The 21,788-nt window shown below is 47.0% G+C and overlaps 1 protein-coding gene and 1 pseudogene across 3 annotated transcripts in view; one reads left to right on the top strand and one right to left on the bottom strand.

The window, feature by feature from the left end:
• Window positions 1-378: 378 nt before the first annotated feature.
• The window catches only part of Phc2 (polyhomeotic homolog 2), a 105,750-nt gene continuing 84,340 nt past the window's right edge, over window positions 379-21,788 (bottom strand). For all 3 annotated transcript variants that reach the window (XM_075947106.1, XM_075947108.1, XM_075947109.1), the window contains 6 exons: window positions 17,995-18,197; window positions 16,433-16,562; window positions 15,340-15,454; window positions 13,788-13,929; window positions 12,349-12,625; window positions 379-1,755 (listed from right to left, as the gene is read on the bottom strand). In XM_075947106.1, the coding sequence (XP_075803221.1) occupies window positions 1,601-1,755; window positions 12,349-12,625; window positions 13,788-13,929; window positions 15,340-15,454; window positions 16,433-16,562; window positions 17,995-18,197 (1,022 nt within the window). In that variant the 3' untranslated portion in view covers window positions 379-1,600. The remainder of the gene's footprint in view (window positions 1,756-12,348; window positions 12,626-13,787; window positions 13,930-15,339; window positions 15,455-16,432; window positions 16,563-17,994; window positions 18,198-21,788) is intronic.
• LOC142834248 (large ribosomal subunit protein eL37-like) lies at window positions 7,564-9,029 on the top strand (annotated as a pseudogene).

The raw sequence follows: 21,788 nt of genomic DNA, 5'->3' as shown, positions 1-21,788 counted from the left end.
TGTATGACTAGCACGCGATGCCTGGCGAGGGCTGAGTGAGCTACAGCTGTGTCTTCTGTGTAGCGCAGCTCCAGCAGACCTGCTGGAGGTAGCAGAGTCTGGGTTCTGGCTCAAGCGTTACTGGTAATGTTAGCCGTTCGCTTGGCCTTGGTGGGAAAAGCAGGTAGGAAGGCTCAGAGATGAGGGGGCCCAGCATTTTCACTTTGAGGGGTGTTGATTTGGGGTGAAGACAATGAAATGATCCAGTCCTAGTCAGGTGGCATGGACACACTGCTCGGTTAAGGCAGCCATCCTTCCCAACCCAGTCCCATTCATTTTCCCACCCACGAACAAAAACTCGGGCACACAGGCATCCCTGGGAGAAAGCCACAGAAGAGGCACATTTTACAGATTTATTTTTTAAAAACAAAACAAAAGGTTAAAAAAGTCCTTCATTTCCAACCCTGCCTGGGGGTATGGGGAAGGGGGCAGGGCAAGCTGAGAAAGTGCCCGCCCCTCCCGGGAAGGGTCTGACTTCCCAGAGTTGGTAAGGACAGGATAAGTCAGAGGCGCCTGGTCCTTCCTTAGGTAGCTGTTACTGATATACAAGTTTTACAAGCAAGTGTGGGAGTGGAAGGCCAAAGGCTGCTTCCACAGTGCCTCCAGCCAGTCTTTAGTTACACCCCCCTCCCATGTGGGGGTGTAAGGGTGGGCAGGCAGGTGAAGTCACAGGAGGCTTGGCCTTTGGGCCATATAGTCTAGATCCTGTAGCTTCCTTATGTTGCTTGCCAGCCAGCAGGACACACTACCAATCTGGTATGAGGAGAGCTTCCCAGAAACCTCTTGCCACCTGGAGGGGACCTCTAATCTCCAACTCTTGGGGTCTGCCCTTTCTTTCTATTCCCCAGCCTCAGGCTGAGTGGAGTCCAGGACAAAGCACTAAGTGGCTGTTTGCTACAAAACACCTGGAGATGCCAGAGGGCAGCTCATGGCCTGTCAGTCCAGGCTCCCAGTCACACAGTCATACACACAGCGTTAAGGCGTCTGTGCCAGCAGGCATGGCCAAACTGGGCCCAGCTTCTCTCTCTCCACCTGCAGAGGGTACAGGGGCAGAACCCCTGGATGCTGTGGAAACAGGCTGAAGGGGGAGAAGCTGACAACGGAAGGTTAACCAGGCCTGGATAAGAAGAGGAAGGGGAGAGAAGGCAAAGGCTTTAAGACCTCTGTCCAGGCCTGCTGGCTGCCCTTGGAAGTCACCCAACTCAGGTTGGGGAGCCCTGACCATAAACCCCCTGGAAAATGGGGGACAGAGAAAGGATTAGAGGGGGGCTAGAACATTGGGACTTTGGAGGAAGCCAGTGCTATCAGTATTTACAAGCGCAAAGCCCCATCTTCTGTGCCACCTACCTCTCTACCCTTCCCACAGAAATGGCTCCTGAGAGCCACTGAAGAGGCACTCAGACCTCCTCACAGCTGCACCCCTAGTGAGAGCCCCTTCCCTCCAACTGGCCATATCTCGGGCTCCTCAGGAATGTCTGTGTGGCTCTGCTCATGAGGAGGTGGTGCCCACCTGGGGCAGGAACCCTGGCTGCCCTGGGGCAGCGGGCAGGCGGCAGAGGCTCTAGGAGTCCTTGAGCATGCTGATGCGTGCATAGATCTTCAGGGCAGGCCCCAGCTTGATGTTCATAGCACTCATCAGGTGGTCCTCCTTGAGCAGCAGCAGGGCTTGCCCATCAATCTCCTGGGCACGGAACTCCTCGGCGATCTCCTGGCAACCTGAGGAAGACCGCAGATAACAGCAGCAGTTAGAGACAAGCCCTGGCTCAGGAAAGCCTCACATGGTAGGTACTTCGAGGGCAGTACTGCTGGTCTTGTCTTGAAGCCTGACAGGCTAAACGACTGAGGCAGGAAGTCAAGATGTGGCCCTCGCTAGGCACACCCTTGGGCACACCTCTTCTTCCCTAACTACTGTCCTAGGTGTTGAGCTGGTAGAGGGGAAGCTAGGGGCCACCGAGGCCTCACGGAAAGGACAGCAGCTGTTTGTTTCCTTACCCCTGCAGGTAACTTATATCGGAGCAAACTGACCATGTCAGAATGCTCCATCAGTCCCCTCTGAAGAGATGCTGGCTAACAGTAGAGGCCCGTTGTCATGTGACTGAGCTCCTTGGATGAGGATGCCCTCCACTGAAACCACAGCTGAGCCATGGCAGATGCCTCACCCTCACAATTCTGACACAATGAAGGGGTCATTACTGTTTAAGACTAAGCTTTAGAGTGATTTGTCTCACAGCAATACACCGATAACACAGACTTTGAAGCCTTAGAGAGAGGTGAGACGTTAAAAAAACTTTAAACATGTAGGGATGGCCTAGTATTGGGGCCAGCAACAGATAGGCCAAGCAGAGTACAGTGACTGCCTAATGTGATCTAGGATCCTGAGCAGAAGTCCCATAACCCAGGGGAAACTGCTGGAAGCTTAATGGAGAGAGAGGAACTGCTACAGGGGGCTGGAGGGGTTGGGATTTAACTGTATCCTGCTAGGAAGCAGCAAGTTTTGCAGCACTGGACTGGGGACATGAAGTGTGACATTCCGGTATTTTCAGGTAGACATGAAGTGTAACATTCCGGTATTTTCAGGTAGACATGAAGTGTGACATTCCGGTATTTTCAGGTAGAAGGCTGAGGGTGCTGCCTGCCTTCTTGTTGGAAGGAAGAGGAAGGGGAAGGAAAGAAAAATCAGTTCTGTGTACCATGGTCAGTATCTGCTGGTTCAGGAAGTCCTTAGCATTTCAGGATTAGAAAACAGTTTCCAGTGTGGTGGCGCACACTTTTAACCCCAGCACTCGGGAGGCAGAGGCAGGCAGATCTCTGAGTTCAAGACCAGCCTGGTCTACAGAGCAAATTCTTGGGACAGTTAGGGTTACACAGAGAAACCCTCAAAAAAACAAAGAAGCTAACAAACAAATAAAATCAAAATAAAAGACCCCCTAAAATGAAAAGAAAACCCAGGCTCCTGAAGACTTGACATGATACTCTGAGAAGGGCTCTCCTGGTAGTTGCAGGCCAGCTTCAGCGATTCTGATCAATTGAAGGAACTCCCAAGAACCCTAAGGGCTCCAGAAGAAGCCCAACATTACAGAAAGGCTTATCTGAAAGAGGATTTGGAGTGTGTTTTTTGTATGATGGAATGAACCCCAACAAGACTCAGAAACTATAAGGATTTTAAGAAAACTATATTGTCAGAAATATTGCTAGCTGAGACTGAAAAGCTCAGAGGTAATAGAAAATAAAAAGCAGGAATTACAGTAAGCACTGCAATTTAAGTTGCTCTTAACACCTGGCTGCCTGTCACAGCAGGTGGGTGACTCTGAGGGTGGGGAAGAGTCATTCTAGGCTTGGAATACTCCAAAGGAAATGGCAGCAAGGGCTGCCCAGGGCTGCTGTGGGTCAGAACTGCCTGCCTGTTTCCGTTTTTCCCTCAGTTACCTACAAGATACTGGGGTGTGGTGGGCAGGAGACAACCTGTCTTAGTTCTTGGATCTCTAGAGTAGGCAATCACACCATCGCATCAGGAACAGAGCTCTCCATGCCCAGGCTTGACTAAAGAAAATGCCTCCAGATCAGGCATGTGGAATATTCCTTTACATTATGTGAATATATGTCACTGTGATTGGTATAATAAAGAAGCTGACTGGCTATAGTGATATTTTGTGTCTTGATAAATAAAGTTTGCCTGAAGATCCGAGTGTAAAGCTAAGCCTCTAGAGGTCAGGGAGTGACAGCACACACCTTTAATCCCAGGACTCAAGGCCACTCTGGGCTGTGTGAGGTAGAATCTGTCTAAGAGAAACAGAGCTCACACCTGTAACCCCACGCTAGGGCTAGGGCTAGGGCTAGGAGGAGCTCAGTGAGTCTGAGGATGCAGCCCAAGGAACAGTGCAAACTGAGGACAGGATCGCCCCTTTGGTCTGAGCATTGGCAGAGGTGAGAACTCTCCAGTGGCTGGCCACTTTGATTCTCTGATCTTCAGCTTTAACCCCAATATCTGCCTCTGAGATTACATCTTTTATTATTCATGTTACAACTGGCCAATAGATGGACAGATGAGGTTAGGCAAGAGAACCAGACTAAGGACACTGGGAAGAAGAAGGGCGGCGGGCACCATTTGTAAGTGGAGTTTTTCATCAGGACCGTAATTAGCTGTTATGTCAACTCTTTCCAAAAAAAAAAAAATCACTCAGAAACTAAATATTAATTATAAATGAGGCTGACAGCTGGACAGGATGAGGTCTGGTGGGAGAACCAGACTGAGGACACTTGATATAGGTATGAATAATTTGCATTAGTATAGATTTTGCTTTATTGATAGAGATTTACTGTCAATTTTGTTATATGTATAAATGTTTCTGATGTAACTTTTACTTGATAACTGTTTTGTTATATGTAATTTTGCTATGTTAAGGTTAAAGCCTTCCTTTTTTTGTTTAAACAGAAAAAGGGGAAGTGATGTGGGAGTGTCATATATCAATCTGTTGATTTCTTTGGCTAAGCAATAAAGAAACTGCTAGGCCCATTGGATAGGCCCACCCTTAGGTGGGTGGAGTAAACAGAACAGAACGCTGGGAGGAAGAGGAAGTGAGATCAGACTCCACAGCTCTCCTCTCGGGAGCAGACGTCCGCCATGCTCCCGGCTCCTGGTCAGACTCCACAGCTCTGCTCTCCGGAGCAGACGCAGGAGAGACGCCATGCTACCTGCTCCAGGGAAGACGCACACCATGCCCCAGCTCCGACCCAGGATGGACTTAGGCTAGAATCTTCCCGGTAAGCGCACCTAGGGGCGCTACACAGATGATTAGAAATGGGCCAGAGCAGTGTTTAAAAGAATACAGTGTCCGTGTAATTATTTGGGGCATAAGCTAGCCGGAGCCAGGCGGCTGGGGTTTTGGGGACACAGCCCTGCCGCCGCCCATATTACTACAAATGGCGCTCCACGTGATGGGCTAAACCTACTTACAAAACCTGAGAAGGCTTAAAAATAAGGGAGAGAGCGTTTAACACAGATTTTTGTTGTTTGTTGGTGGCGTGCTGTAGAGAGATTTCCTGATTCGGCAACAGCAGCAGAAAAAACGCTGTGTCATTTTAAAGTGTGGCTTCCTGGGGCTTTGCCGCCAGTGCAAACTCTGGCTTTATGTTTGTGTTCCCGCTTGGGATCGGAAGGAGAGTGCTCTGAGACCGTGCGATGACTCAGAGCTCCCCGCCTGCTCCTGGGAAGAAGGCAGAATCAGGCTTAGGCAGGCGGAAGAGCATGGCGGATTCCTGCCGCCATACAGAGACGTGTTTTCAGACTGCACAGTGCTCTGTGTGTCAGATTTGGACGTAACTTGGATGAAAAGAATTTCTGTGCTGCACGCTCAGTCTCAGAATTAAAGTGCTGAGTGCCGCTCCTACCTGGTAGCCCCAAGAGGCTTCCTGACTCAGCTTTAGCTGCAAAACCCTGCGGCTCATTAAGAGGTCCTGCCACAAAACACTTAAACAGTGTTGATGAAAAGCTGAACACATGCTTTTCAGTTTTCAGCCGTAGCAGGAAAAAAGCTGCGCCGTTTAAAAATGCCGGCTTTCTGGGCCATCCTGCCAGGGCAAACTCTGACTGTTTGAGGTAGGAGGGCCGGCTACCGAGAGAGGACTTGAGTGTCGTCTGTTGTAGCTTGCTGGCTGGCAGGGACCTTGAAATGCTATAAACATGGCTGCAGCCTGTATATCCGCCATGAGGCTGGAAAGTTAAGAAATGGACTGGATCTAGCTGGCAAAGCCACGGCTTTAGTCCTACTGAGATTGCTTGGCAAATTAAAGACTCACGTGGTCAGAAAAAGAGAGATACACAGTAAAGAGAGATTCAAAGACAAAGAAAAATTTTAAATGATTTACAGTGTTAAAAATATATGCAGACTAAAAGTTAAAATTCTTAAAGTAAACCTCTGTGAGTTCAAGGTGTGGTAGCACACGCCTTTAATCCCAATGCCTGGGAGGCAGAGACAGGCGGATCTCTGAGAGTTCAAAGACAGCCTGGTCTACAGGGTTATTCCAGGTCAAAGATATACGCTTAAAAAGCAAAAAGTTAACCTAGGAATGTCACAGCTTAGATTCTTAAGCGTCTAGTGATTTAAAGGCGCAAATCAAAAGTGCTCCTGGATAGTAAAAAATTGCAGATTCACAATAGGACAGATTCAGACCACGAAAGGAGTGACACTGTTGGATGAATGTACGTAGGCTTGGGAGAGAGAAGAAAAAGAATATAGAGAATAAAGTTAATGGTTTAAAAAGAAAAAAGTAAAAGTAAAGTCTTTAAAGAGACAGAGTACAGATAGTTATAGATATAAGTAAAAATAAGCCGCGTAAAGATGGAAAATTCACAGAGAGTCTGGATTATGTACATTGTGTTTTCTTTAAAATTTTTGACTGTGAAGGAGCTAAGTACAGAGAGACATTTCATTATATGGGCTGCCCAGTGGAACCAGAATGGATATAAGGGTATTATGATTTCAGAATTTGGATCTAAGGATATGATACTTTGGAAAAGAGTTTCTTATTTTGTTTTCACAGAGGATGAGACCCTGTTCATTTCTTCTATTCCAATTTGGTATGATGGACCACGTCCTCCTGAAGGTTTGCTGTGAACATCTTCAGAAAATTGCTTTGCTCAACTGCCAACTGAGATGAAACTAGCACACAGGTTATACCATGAAAGACCTAATTAACGACGCCCCCATTCAGCAGGAAGCAGTTTGGAGAGAAAAAACTGCGCCCATGTTCCCAAATACAGTTTATAAATGTTCTTTTACATTTAAAGGGGGATATGATATAGGTATGAATAATTTGCATTAGTATAGATTTTGCTTTATTGATAGAGATTTACTGTCAATTTTGTTATATGTATAAATGTTTCTGATGTAACTTTTACTTGATAACTGTTTTGTTATATGTAATTTTGCTATGTTAAGGTTAAAGCCTTCCTTTTTTTGTTTAAACAGAAAAAGGGGAAGTGATGTGGGAGTGTCATATATCAATCTGTTGATTTCTTTGGCTAAGCAATAAAGAAACTGCTAGGCCCATTGGATAGGCCCACCCTTAGGTGGGTGGAGTAAACAGAACAGAACGCTGGGAGGAAGAGGAAGTGAGATCAGACTCCACAGCTCTCCTCTCGGGAGCAGACGTCCGCCATGCTCCCGGCTCCTGGTCAGACTCCACAGCTCTGCTCTCCGGAGCAGACGCAGGAGAGACGCCATGCTACCTGCTCCAGGGAAGACGCACACCATGCCCCAGCTCCGACCCAGGATGGACTTAGGCTAGAATCTTCCCGGTAAGCGCACCTAGGGGCGCTACACAGATGATTAGAAATGGGCCAGAGCAGTGTTTAAAAGAATACAGTGTCCGTGTAATTATTTGGGGCATAAGCTAGCCGGAGCCAGGCGGCTGGGGTTTTGGGGACACAGCCCTGCCGCCGCCCATATTACTACAGACACTGGGAAAAAGAAGGGTGAAGAGAAAGGAGTTGCCAGCCAGACACGAAGAGGAAACGGGTACAAGATGAAAGAGCGGTAACACCTCGTGGCAGAATGTAGACTAATGTAAAAGGGTTACTTTAAGTTGTAAGAGCTAGCTATAACAAGCATTAGCTGCTGGTGGAGCATTTGTAATAATAACAAGTGTCTGTGTGGTTATTTGGGGGTGACTGCCGAGACAGAGAAACTGCCTACAAATGGGGCCCAAACGCCTGGCAATGTAGATCCACATAAAATCTGAAAAACAAACAAACAAACAAACAAAAAAACGGAGTCAAATGCAGCTTCCTGGTAGTTGCCTCTTCTTGAGTAGGCTCTGGTTGCTACTAGCAAACAGAGGCATGGCTCCTTTAAGAGACCCTGTTATTAAACACTTAAATGGGGTTAATGAGCAGTGGGCAGCATGCTACTTTGTAGCAGCATGGACCCAACAACTTCTCAGAGCTGGGGTGGTAAATGTGGCTCCTGCTGGTACCTCCACCATGAAGCTAAGCTCTTAGGGAGCCAAAGTGGGGAAGAGCCAACCACCAACGCCATGCGCTAAGCTGAGCCAGGCAGGCAACAACTATAGCAGTTTAAGATTTGTCTCATGAGATCAAAAACAATACAGATGCTCAGTAAAGACAGATTCAGACGGAAAAGGCCTCCAAATGGGTTACAGTGTGTTTAAAAATGTACAAAGATGTGGGAGAAAAAAGAAAAAGAGTATAGAGTCAAAAAAAATGTATAGTTTTAAGTTTAGAATACTTAAAAAGAGAACAAAGTAATATAAAAGAAAAATCCATGTAAAGATGGGAAATCATGGGATTCTAGATCCCGTATATATTATGCTGTCCTTAAATATTGTGACTGCTGATCAATGAGCAGTAACTGCTAAGAAACACTGGATTATGGAAACTGCCAGATTAAATCAATTTACATATTTTTATAATATCTTGACTTCAAAATGGAATTCAAAAGGTGTGTTACTTTGGGAGAGAGGTTATGCTTTTATTTTCACAGGAAATGAGAAGCTGTAGATTCACTACAGATTTATATGGATAAGATTTGTTTTGAGGAAGACCCCCTGAAAATCCTGACTCTAAACATAAAGAAATAAACCTAAGAGAGAGAGAAAGAGAGGGGTGGGGAGGGAGAGAGGGAGAGGGAGATGGAGAGAGAGAAAGCTTTTCTGGTCTCTTTGGCCTTGGCGGCAGAAGCAGGATAACAAAAGGAATGTCATTCTTTGGAAAGCATCGCAATAAGACATACACGTTGTGCCAAGGCCTACCACCTTCAAAAATCTACCTGTGGCAAATGTGGCTACCCTGCCAAACACAAGAGAAAATATAACTGGAGTACCAAGGCGAAGACAAAACACTACCAGGACTGGGTGGATGAGGCATCTAAAAATTTTCTATCAAATATTCAGACATGGATTCCATGAAAGGACAACCTCTAAACCCAAGAGGGCAGCTGCTGCAGCATCCAGTTCATCTTGAGGATTTCAATCTGTCATAAAATAAACATTCTGGTTTCAAAAATGAAAAAAAGGGAGAGAAAAAAAAGCCCTACAAAACATGTAACATATATTTTACCTACTCAAATACAAAACAAAGAATCATCTTTGATTAACTTGTGTACAACATATAATATGTATTTGTATTAATACAGACATGCATGTTACCTTTGAAAGTTTATGTATTTTGGCGCAAGGGAACCAGACACCAAAGAAAACAAATGGTTCAGGTGACCCAGCCTCTCAAAATACCTGTTGCAGTTTCCTTGGAATTCTGCATCAAGACAGCTCCAAGGCCGCTGGCTGAGATGGTCCAGCCTCACAAAACTACTCCAGCCAAGACTTTAAAAAAAATCATCATCCTAAATTTTCTCAGGGCTCCTCAAAGACACCAGAGCCCCCAGATAACAGGAAACAGTCTAGAAAAACAACACCCACATCCTTAAAAGATGGGTGACAGATGTTTGCCATCATCATTTTGTTTGTTGAGACAGGATTCCTCTGTGTAGCCCTGGTTGTCCTGGAACTCTCTATAGACCAGGCTGGCCTCGAACTCAGAGATCCGCCTGCCTCTGCCTCCTGAGTGCTAGGATTAAAGGCGTGCACCACCACCCAGCGTTTACTATATAGTTATGTGTTTTTATTGGTCATAGTCAGGAAAAAAGCTAAACAAAAGAGCTAAATTCAAGATTTTCTTTCTAAAGGAAAAAAAGGGAGATATGACACAGGACAGGAAAAGGATAGATGATTGAATCTACTTTAATACAAAAATCAATCATTAATCTCAAAATATTTTACAATGGTATGAATTTTGGTTTATTGATACAAATTTAAAGCTAATATTTTTATACTGTATTCACACTTCTACTCTTGTTTAGGGTATTGTGTTTATGCAGTTTATTTAAAATGTATAACTAAGAAATAGAGATTAAGAGTCATCTATAATAGTCAAACTTACAGTCATGTTAGAGGTATGTTTTCAAGGTCATAAATGGATACACACACACACATATCAAACACTTCAAAAACCTACAGAATATGGCATTTGGTACGTTCAATAACCTAAGGCATTTCATGACAGTGAGACATGTGTCTGCTCCTGACAGCACCAATTTACTACAAAAGAATATGATGGGCATCAAAGAACCTTTGTATGGAGCTTGCTTTTTTTATGATTAAAAACTAGCTATTTGGGTGGTAAAGAAACTGCCCTCACCTCAATCACTGACAGCATACTGTCCAAAAAAGACAAAACAAGGTAGGATAGTCCTTTAAAATTCCCTGTTTCTCAGAATGTCTGTGAGATATAATAGGCCTATAGACCAAGGCTGGATGCCCCAATGTCACAAATGAACTTTGGGTGACTGTTCAGACAGCCAGATGTCCCTGTTGTTAGGTAACACATCAACCTTCTGGGGTCTTTGACGAAGTTGAAGACTAGATAATCATAGTTAAAGTTTTCCTTAGTTATGATAAAAGGTAAATTGGGTATAAAACTTTAGACTTGCAAAGATAAGAAATAATAGAGTATTTTCTCTAAATTTTCCAAATACCAAGGGTCTGGATATTGTAATTGTATTCTTACTTAATAACTGTTTTTGTTGTATATACAATTTTTTAAGTTAAAACCTTCCTTTTTAATTAGACAAAAAGGGGAAAATGTGTAATATTCCTTTACACTGTGTAAATATATGCCACTATGATTGGTTTAATAAAGAAGCTAACTGGCCAATAGCTGTTCAGGATGAGGTCTGACAGGGGGAACCAGACTAAAGACACTGGGAAGAAGAAGGGTGAAGATAGAGAAGTTGCCAGCCAGACATGGAAAGGAAACAGGAGGTACAAGATGAAAGAGAGGTTAACACCACATGGCAGAATGTAGATTAATATAAATGGGTTAAATTTAAGTTGTAAGAGTTAGCTAGTAACAAGCCTGAGCTATTGGCCAAGCATTTGCAATTAATAAGAACTTTCCATGTGGTTATTTGGGAGCAACTGCAGAGACACAGAGAAATTCTGCCTAAACAAGTATGTAGGGCATTTTCTTAGAGACTGGTGGGGTGGGCCCAGCCCCCAGTCCCCAGCTGCCAGCCGCCAGCTCCCAGCACATTGTGGGTGAGGCCATCTCTGGGCTGGTGGTCCTGGGTTTTATAAGAAAGTGGGCTGAGTAAGACACGAGGAGTAAGCTAGTAAGCAGCACTACTCCACGGCCTCAACACCAGCTGTGGCCTCCAGGTTCCTGCCCTGTTTGAGTTCCTATTTTGACGTCCTTAAATGATAAACAGTGATATGAAAATGTAAGCCAAATAAATCCTTTCCTTCACAATTTGCTTTTGGTCATAGTATTTCATCACAGCAGTAGAAACCCTGACTAAGCCAGCCTGTGGGTTCCCCCAAAGGCAGAGCTCATCTGTACGACCAGTGAGATCCTGTAGAAATGGCAGTGTATGATTTCTTCTGATAGCTCTCTAGGATTTCCTAGCTATGGGGAAAACCTGCTTCCATGCTTGCCATAAGAGGCCCAGCCAGCCCCTTCCTGCAAACCACGGGAGAGAGGATTCCATTTCCCTGGAGCAACCTGCAGTAGCCTTGGCCTTGGCTGACACAAAGCTGTATCTTCATAAGGAGCACGAGACAGGGCTGCAGGACAAAAGTAACCATCCTATGATGAACTTGAGGGCACACGACAGACAACAAATGCACGAGGTTAGGTGAGAATGACAGAACTGGACCCAGTTCTGTCTCACCTACAATTTCTATACCACACTCTCCCCTGCACAGGCTGTGGCCACCATCACTGCTGCCCTGAAGTAGATGCATGAAGCTGGCAGAAAGGGAAGAAGTTTCAGGGTTCCCCTGGAAGACTCTGGAATGCTAGAAAATTTACCTTTCCAAGTTGATGCCAACTTCATATCCACTTGCCCTCCACGTCAAGGGCTATCCACAGAGCCCACTATACCATACATTTTGTCCTTGCTCAAGCTGCTCTTTCTCAGCCTGAAAAAGCTCACTCCAGCTTGTTCATTCTCATGACACCACAGTCCTCCTGACTTCCTTCCCACCTTGTGCAGGAAGAGACAGAGCTAATTCCACGCTCATGTACTTCACAGACTATGTCCTAGACTGCAGCTGTTTCAAATGGTGGTCATGAAGTATTCCATAGTCTGCTGTGTTAGAACATAAGCTTTCACAAGCAGGAGCCTTGTGTTCCTGCCTCTGCACCCTGGGTCCTGCTTCCTCCTGGAGGGAGGTGAGGTCTTCATCTCCCCTCACTCCCATGATTCCAGCAGGTAAAGTTTCCAAGGAACTCACCTGGCAAAGAGCGGATGAATTCATAGACATCTTCTACATTCCACTTTGTGGGCTCACTTGGTAGGAAGTGGTGTCCCATGCCTACCAGGTCCCGCATGTGCATGTCAGGGAGCTCCAGATCCCTCTGGCCTTGTCGCCGTCGGGAGGTGGATGAGCTGGCTGAGATGGGTGACAAGGGTTCCTCATAGCTTGAGTTGTCTGAGCACCGGCTAGAGTCTTCCTGGCTGTGTGTCAGCTGCAGGGCAGCAGTAACTGAAAGGGGTACAGTGCCTGAGGGCTGGGAGCAGAGAGAAATAGAGTTCTTCAGGACTGGGGAACTGACCACTCCCACATCAAGCAGGGGTGGAGGCAGGTGCTGCTCCCTTTTCTGTGTGGTTCCCCATTCCTAGGGTCACACCCCGTCTTCCTGCTCTCCCACCTTGGACAGTTAGTCCCTCAGCACTGTGCTCTTAGTCTGGCCTGTAGTGGTGTCTTATGTGATCTGGACGACCAAGAGGGACTTCCCACATATGTACATCCTGGACTGCAGCTTTTAGCAGATACAAGATAAAAGTCACCACCACCCCTGCCACCGCCGCCACCACCAACGACTTAAGGATGAAGACTGCCATGCTAGGCTGTGAGTTCCTTTAAGACTATGCCCTTGGCTGGGCGATGGTGGCGCACTCCTTTAATCCCAGCACTCGGGAGGCAGAGGCAGGCGGATCTCTGTGAGTTCGAGACCAGCCTGGTCTACAAGAGCTAGTTCCAGGACAGGAACCAAAGCCACAGAGAAACCCTGCCTCGAAAAACCAAAAAATAAAAATAAAAAAATAAATAAAAAAAGACTATGCCCTTGGATCTTTTTTTTTTTTTTTTTTTTTTGGTTTTTCGAGACAGGGTTTCTCTGTGGTTTTGGAGCCTGTCCTGGAACTAGCTCTTGTAGACCAGGCTGGTCTCGAACTCACAGAGATACGCCTGCCTCTGCCTCCCAAGTGCTGGGATTAAAGGCGTGCGCCACCACCGCCCGGCATGCCCTTGGATCTTTAGTGCCCAACAGAATCACTGGCATGGAACTGTTGGGAAAAAATATTTAATGGATGAATATCCATGTTCCTGAGGGGGAGACCTTCACCAACTCAGTGCTCTAGTTTTCAAGGGGGAAAAAGGTAGTAGGGGAAAAAGTGGAGGCTGCCATCTCTCCCAGCATAACATGGAGGTACCCTGAATAGTCTGTTTTCCACAGGGCCAGCAGGGTGAGACCCAAGAAATCAAGAATGGATGGCAACCCCAAGGTGGGGTCAGTCTAGGCTAAGACTACTGGAAAGGGTATGGGCCCCTAGGTCTAAGAAAAGGGTCCTACCAGGGGACCGAGAGAGGGCTGGATGTGAGACCTGCAGGAGGTGAGAGCAGCATGCTGGAGGAGACAGCATGCCACGGAAGCTCAACAGGGCTCTTACCTGTTTCTTGGTGTCCTTGGTAAGTGTGGGCAGACTAGCCTTGCTGGCCCGTCGGCGGTTGTGGGTTGTGGTCCCTGCCTTCTGCAACTTGCTCCGGTCTGAGTGAAAAAGTCCCACTCGTTTGGTGCATCCCACGTTATACCTGCGGGGAGAAGCAGTAAGTCAGAGCAGGGGCCTAGGTGGCACCAACAGCCAACCAGAGTCTGTGGGTACAAACTGACACCAGGACACTGCTGATCCCTGAGACTCTGGGAAGGCACTAGAGCTCAGAGCCCTTCTTGAGAGGCAGGGTATGAGACCAGTCACCTTCTAAAACCAGTCTCAGGATGACAAGAGGGAGTGCCGGTGACATGTTTAATTCAACTGCTCAGAGCACAGTGGCCTGTGGCTTCCACACACTGTGTTGCTAGGAAACTATTCTGTCCACTGTCCTGCTGGACTGTGGCCTGGCAAAGCTTGACCAAGAGTCCTTGGCTCCTTCAGCACAGCCTGGTCAGCATGGTTGAGGACAGAAACTCTGGGGTATTGCTCACAACACCTCTGCCTGGAACCTAGAGAGCTCTTTTTGGGTTCTGGGGCGTCAAGGTCAAGCTGCTCCTACAGAGAGCAGGGGGCACATTAGAGCTGAATCCCCGTGACTCAGCTGTGTCATTTTGGGCACAGCCACTCTTTCATGCCTTAGTTTCCAACCCATAAAAAGGGCACACTAGGAAATACAATGGTGACAATGGAACAGCTGCCTAGCAGGAATGTTCTGAAAACAGACAACTGACTAGCAGGACCCCTGGCTCCAAGTTTCTTTCTCTGTCTCTGCTGCTACCTCTCTCTGTCTGTCTCCTTTTGTTTTGGGTTGAAACAAGGTCTCCTCAGGCAGCCCCTACTATCTATCTATATCTATCTATCTATCTATATCTATCTATCTATCTATCTATCTATCTATCTATCTATCTATCTATCTACCTATCTATCTATCTATCTATCTATATCTATATCTATCTATCTATCTATCTATATCTATCTATCTATATCTATATCTATCTATCTATCTATCTATCTATATCTATCTATACACACACTCTACTACTACACAGTGGAGGCTGACCTCACTCTTAAATCAGTCCTGCCTCAGTCATTACAGATCTGGAGCACTGTGCCCACTGTGAAGAAGCTTCTCAACAAATGACAGTGGCTTTTATCATCATTTCTTTCCAGGCTGAATAAAAGCTTGCCGTGGTCCTGGGCTAAATTTTACTTCTGTGGAGGGCTTTCCCCTAAGGGCATGGCAGCTGCCCTTGGGGCCCAGCTAACAAGCTGCTTTGTGTGCTCGGACAGTGATGCTTCCCCTGACATACCCAAGGCAGGGGAGGTTCTTCTGGTTTCCCAAGCCTAGTGCACTCACCTGGTATGCTTGGGATATAGTGCCTTAACTAGGCAGGCCAAGGAGCTTGGAGGATTGATGAGCCTCACCTACAGCATCCAAGCTAGATGATGGCTAGGAGGAGGACCCTGGAGACAGAAAGGGCTGGGCATGGCAGTGGGGCCGGCCACTCACCTCTTTGCACAAGCCATGGAGCAGAAGCGCTTGGAACGCTTGAACTTGTAGGCAAAGTCCACCCGTCCACAGAGCTCACACTTGAGTTTGAGGGGGGTACCCTCCTCTTTGGATTCTGTAAAGTATGGAAATGGCTGAGTTTAGTGGTATTTCATTTGTATTTTAATAAATAAAGCTTGCCTGAAGTTCAGAGAGTAAAACAGCTGCCCTGGCCAGTCTTCCAGACCAGGCAGTGGTGACACACACCTTTAATCTCAGTAGCCACGCTAGTTAGCCATAGACACCGGGTGGCAGGGGTGCACGCCTTTAATCCCAGCACTAGAGAGGAATATAAAACGGGAGGAGACAGCTCTCAGACAGTCTCATTCTAAGGATTCGTGGAGGCAAAACTGCCATTTTAGACTTTATAGATAAGAGCCAGTGGCTGACTGTTTTGCCTTTCTGACTTTCAGGTTAATCCCAATATCTGTCTCGGGGTTATTAATCGTGCTACAGCTGAGTGTGGGGAGAGACTGTGATAGGCTGGAGACAATCCAACCGCAGGAGCTCCTGTCCTGCCTCTTCCATGTCTCTGTGGATATGACATCGAGTGGTACACATTTAGAAACAACAGACTCTCCCACTCATTTTGCATGGGTTAGGCCTCCCACTGGAGAGTTCCAAGAGTGTCTGGTGATGCCTCTTTCAAACTGCGGGCCAGGGGCACAGCAGAGGTGGGCAGAGTCAGCATCCTTCTCCATGACCACCAAAGAAACAGAAGCCTTGCACAAGCTGTGCCTCAGACCTTCCCAACTCAAATTCAGGCTCTTGAGATAGCAAAAGGGGGGCACACCTGCCTGGTACTATCCTGATCCTCACTTCTTACAATAAGTGAAATTCTGAGACCATGTGGTTGCTGGAGAGGCAGAAGATGAAGGCTCTTATTTCTGTTTCTGTTCTACAGGAAGAGAGGCGGAGGAGGTGCTGGGGAAATGTTCTGTGGGAAGGAATGCTACTTGTTCCCTGCTCAGGGTTCCTGCTCAGGGTTCCTCCACAGACACAGAGAAAAGGGAAGCGTGAAGCCTGCCCTTGAGCCCCGCAATTGTGTGCATACCTTGCAGGTAGGGCTCCTCCATCTCTGAGTCAGTGGTGGTGGTGTGGTCCTGCTGTGGAAGCTTCTCAGGCAGGAACCCCTGTGCATACTTCTTCTTGAGATTCCCCACCAGCAGGGACGAGCGTCCCACCTAGAGGACAGGTGACATAGAGGCCACAAGATTTAGATCCTAGGCTCCTTGCCACTCAGTCTTATTATAATTACAGGTACAAAGCAGCCAGGCAGATATCAGCCCTCCCCAATCCTCCCACATGCCATCATTCAAGGGTGCCCCACTCAAGGGGCACTGTTCTGCTGCCCGGCACCCAAAGCAAGCAACAGTGGGCGCCACAGTACAGGGACAACTCAAGAAGTCGGAGGTAGTCTATCCTGCCAGGTGTGTCCCAGGGCAGAGATCCTATTTCCCTCACCACTCACTCATCAGGTGCCTGGCCGTGTGTTCAGAGAGCACCAGAGGGGCAGGGCTAAGTGTGAGAGTGTATTTACAAGACTCAGTGTCCCTGTTTAGATTTCATACTGTTCCCTACCTGACCACAGCCAAGACAGAGTAACAGGCAGCCCTAGGGGAGAGCAGGACACAAGAGACCCCAGCCACAGAGGAATGCCCTGTGACTGGCAGCACGAAGGCTGGCTTTACCTCTTTGTTTTGTTTGGGAAAGCTGGTGGCCAGCTCACATGGTCTGTGGTCTAGGATGATGTGAGCTGCTGTTCTATCTGCCTTCATTCTGCAGGCTCACGCTTTCTCCAGAGGGAGGGGCGGATGGACACCAGACTGGGGTGGAGGGGGAGGCATGGAGCAGAGCTAGGTCCTTATAAGGTAAGCTGTCCCTGAGATCTGCCACTGGCTGTGGCCAGCCTCCAGAGGGAGAGGGCACAAATGAGTTTGCCTGCTGACAGTTCAGAAAGTAGTTCACCCACTGCGGGAATCAAGCTCAGTCCTCTGGTGACTTATAAGACTTTCCACAGATCCAAAGCATGAGCAACAGGCAGCGGTACCCAGAGGACAGGGTTTCCAATACACAGTCCTGCTGAGCCACACGCGCCCTTGCCCAAGGCCCCTTGATCTCATCACTCCCTTTCAAGGCTCTGTTCCCAGAAGCACATCTCAGGCTGCACTTTCATGCCACCACCTTGGTTTCCACCATAGCTCAGGAACTATACCAACAGGTTCCTTTTCCGAACTGGCTGTTTGGTTTTGGCATTGAAAACTCAATAAAGAATAATTTTCCAAAGTCCATTGTTTTTCATCAAATATCCCAAGGTGAACTAAGTCCCTCTACTTCAGGGTCACAGGACACAAGTCAGCGATACTGCTTAGCCCATGAGGATAAACTTCTAAGGGGATTTTGTCAATTATTCTTGATCACCAAATCATTTTGGACTCTGGAGAAACTTGATCCTAGAGAGAAATTATTCTGACATTGTGAAGGATGGGGAAACCAGCAAGGTAAGAGTAAACTGTTCACATTTTCAGAAATTTTACATGGAACTGTAAAAATATTCTAGCACACATCTAAAATATATTTAAAGGAAAAAAAGAGGGGAAAAGAAGTAGTCCGTACCGGGAAAGGCTCCGCCCCCTCCTGGATCACAAACCCTTCGATAACATGCGTCAGGATTTGGGGTTTCACAATGGCCTGTGGTGGTTTATTCTCACCATTCTGGGGGGCAGTGCCGGCGATGCTGGAGGCAGAGTTTCCGTTCCCTGAGGTCATGCCGGGGCTGCTGAGGTCGGTCAGTGCATGAACAATGCCCTGCCCTGTCTCTGCAGGAGAGAGAGAGAGGGAGAGAAAGGAGACAAAGTGGCAAGGATGAGAAACGGAGGCCAGCTTGGAGATGGACAGCCAGCACCCACAGTACATACAGGCCACAGCCCATCACAAGTGGCAGCACGTTAGTGGTCCCACCACCAGGGTAAGCGCCATCAGTTTTCTAACAGTCTGGCTCTGCAGCTAGCAAGGTTTCTTAAACAGCTATTCAAGACCTATCTAAGCAGGCTGAACCAGCCAGAATTCTGCCCCGAGGAGTAAGGCCGAGGCAGTACTGGTGAGACAAAGCAACACTGTTTGCAGAGAACTCCAAACAGTGACAAGGATATTTAAAGCCAGACCAAGAAGTTCCACTAAACACAGGCTCACAGTGAAATAGAGCAACCAGGTGGACAGATGTGAACCTTCTAGGAGTCTCCTTGGAGGGTCAGATTCACAGCACCCTGAAACTGCTGCCCAGGAAACACCAGAGCACACTACCCTTTGGTGGCGGCTGCACTAAGTCATGGGGCCATTTTCTTTCTCCACTGCTGAAACGGCTGCCACAGCCGCCATTTTTCTCTGCTGACCCCACTCTCAACCCGACCTCTGGCTCTGTGAGCAGTGTACACTGCATCCAGCCCTTAGCAAGCACAGACCCCTCCACTCTCTCCTCTGGGGAACTCAACACAATGCACCAGAAAAGGATGGGTGACCCGTACGGCCTGTCAGGGTGGCCTATCATCTCCCGAGGGAGGTGCCTCACTGCTGCAGGGTGCTGGGCTCCACCACCTCATTTTAAGAGCCCTCTCCCAGTCCCTGCCCAAGGCTGTTCTGTGTCACCAAGTGCTCAGTGAGCTGAGGTGCTTTTAACCTGGAATCGTCTAAAAGAGAAAAGTGGAAAACCCATTTCTTAATTGCAACAAGCCTATTAATATCAAGCATAAGCCAGTGGTATATGATAAACAGAAACATTATTAAAACAATAAAATAAAAATAACTACAGTACATTGTTACTTAGGTAACTTTTGTACAGCACTTTCTATGAAGACATTATTTCATGTTGTGGAGATGGGAACTCACAGAGTCTGATCAAGCACAAGGACTAAAACCAGAAACATTTACAGGGCTCCAGCATACCTCCAACCTCAGGGTCATTTTCTTACTAGAAGTTCTGGTTCAGAAAACCAGGAGCAACCTTTGAGAGTAAGAAAGTACAGGTGGTAACATGCCTTCAGTTCTCATTCCTACAGAACCAACTAGGAGCAGATTCCAGAGCTGAGCAAAAGCTGCCCAGGAGACACAACTGATAAGGGTTTTAATTCTAATTTCTGGGGCTGGTGAGATGGCTCGGTGAGTGTCGTACAAGCCCATGGCCCCAGCTTGATGGCCAGCACCTATGGTGGAAAGAGAAAATAAACTCTGAAAGTTGTCCTCCGACACCACAGGTGCAGCGTGTGGCAAGTGCACACCCGCATGTTACTATATGTGGATGCTTGCAGACACACACACAAAAGAACGTTAAAAATCTTAAAATTAATTTGTATTTGACCCAAAGCCATACCAGCAAGTTAAAAAAATACCCTTTAAATGTTTGTGCTAATGTGGAATAATAAGTCTAATAGCTTTGGCTTTTCTGTAGAAAATTAGAGACAGTCCCAATTTTTTCCCTCCTCCTCCTCCTCTTCTTTTTTTTCTGTTTTGTCTTCCGAGAGAAGGTTTCTCTGTGTAGCAGCCCTGGCTGTCTTGGAACTCACTGTGTACACCAGGCTGGCCTCAAACTCACAGAGATTCACCTGCCTCTGGATCCCAAGAGTTAGGATGAAAGGTGTGTGCAACCACTCTTAGCTGGAAACTCTCCCTTTGGAATTAGTCTTTTTTTTTTTCTCCAGCAAGAGTGTTTAGAAATTGAAAAAACAAATTTTTAGAATCTAGGAATAGCCATGATCTAGCTAATGACAAAGGGAACCAAGCTAAGTTTCTCTTCTTTTATTTTTATTTACTTACTTTTTGGAGACAGGGTTTCTCTGTATAACAGCCCTGGCTGCCCTGGAACTCACTTTGTAGACCAGGCTGGCCTCAAATTCAGAGAATAGCCTGCCTCTGCCTCCCGAGTGTTGGGATTAAAGGTCTGTGCCACCATGGCCTGGCTTCTCTTTTAAATTTTAAAGTCTGTGTTTATTCCATTTTTCCTTGCTTTTACTTTCTAATATTTTAGGTTTACACAGATATAAATACAGATTTTATTAAAATGATGGATAACGGTTGTTCACATCTAAAGCTTACAATGAGAGCTGAATGCTACATCTGGACTCCAGCGAGACAGTCCCTGCGGATCTGAATGTGCTGTGAACAGCAGAGAGCAAGGTCAGCTCCGGTCCACCACCACTCAAGCAGTCTACAGCACTCCCCACCCAGTGACTTCTAGCATGTCTGTCCGAATGCTTCCAGCAATAGAGGAACTAATTTGCTACCTTGGGAAGTACAATCACAAAGTTCTTCCTTACAATGAGCCCCAAATCTGTCTTCCTGCTAATTTCTGCAATTAATCCTAGCTATGTTCCTTAAGACTGGAGAAAGGGTCTAATCAGATAGGTACACTGAACAAACAAAGGCTTAGCAAGGCCTAGGGGATATCTCCACCAGTGAGTGAATTGTGCCAACTCCTGGCCCTCTCAGCCTGTTCCATGGGCTAGCAAACCCACATGTGCAACTCATAGAGATATTTTTAATTCATATCTGTCTCTCCATCTAGAGACAAGGGTCTCACCAAGTTGCTATGGTCAGCCTTGCACTTGAGATGCTCCTGTCTTGGCCCTACTTGGCTCTCTCCCAGCCCCCTAATGTTAGGTTCACATCTAGCCACTGAAGAAGTGTGGTTTACAGCGTCTCGGGCCCTTGCTACAGTTAAACTGGAGAACTGCCACTTCCCTTTCCACGGTGGCTCACTGCCGCCTCCCTCTGGTCACTGACATGCATCCCCAAACTGTTCCTGACACCTTGTCTCCTTTTGTGGGCTCTTTCTAGTCCTGCTCCACTGCAATGCCCCCCTCCCCCAACCTCTTCCTGTCAGGCAGAGGAGTTCTTGCGGGTATTCATCAGTGGAGACTACAAACCAGGGCTCACCGATGGGAAGCAAGGACTCTGGTATCTTCGGTCTTTTTTTTTTTAAAAGATGCAGAGACAAACAAATGAACTCCTTCATGCTGACACCAGAAATTCTAGCTGCCATCACAATCCTGGGGCCGGTTACAGGAGACAGAATCCCAGGGGCGGGGGGGAGGGGGTTTTCACAGCTGTCTGGCTTTGCCACCATCATGATGCCCTATAGTTCAGCACTTGCTTTAGTAACAAAGAGTTTGGGCTATTTCTGGAAGGTCCGAACAGTCTCACCCCCCTGCCATGCTCAGCACACTGAGATTAATTTAATCTGCTTTCCACTCTCCCAGACTGCTTTGCAGCCTGTTTGGGGAAAAGCCTTTTTGACAGTGAAACTTGCAGGGACCCGCCCTGCTGGCCTGAAGCAAAGAAAAGAGACAAAGAAACTCTGTCTTTGGAATTCAGTTCCTCGGTGTTCTCCAGCCAGGGGATTCCCACAGGTCTCAGAT

This window comes from Microtus pennsylvanicus, chromosome 13, assembly GCF_037038515.1.
Source record: "Microtus pennsylvanicus isolate mMicPen1 chromosome 13, mMicPen1.hap1, whole genome shotgun sequence".
In the NCBI taxonomy this organism is placed as follows: Eukaryota; Metazoa; Chordata; class Mammalia; order Rodentia; family Cricetidae; genus Microtus; species Microtus pennsylvanicus.
This window is presented reverse-complemented; position numbering and strand designations above follow the sequence as displayed.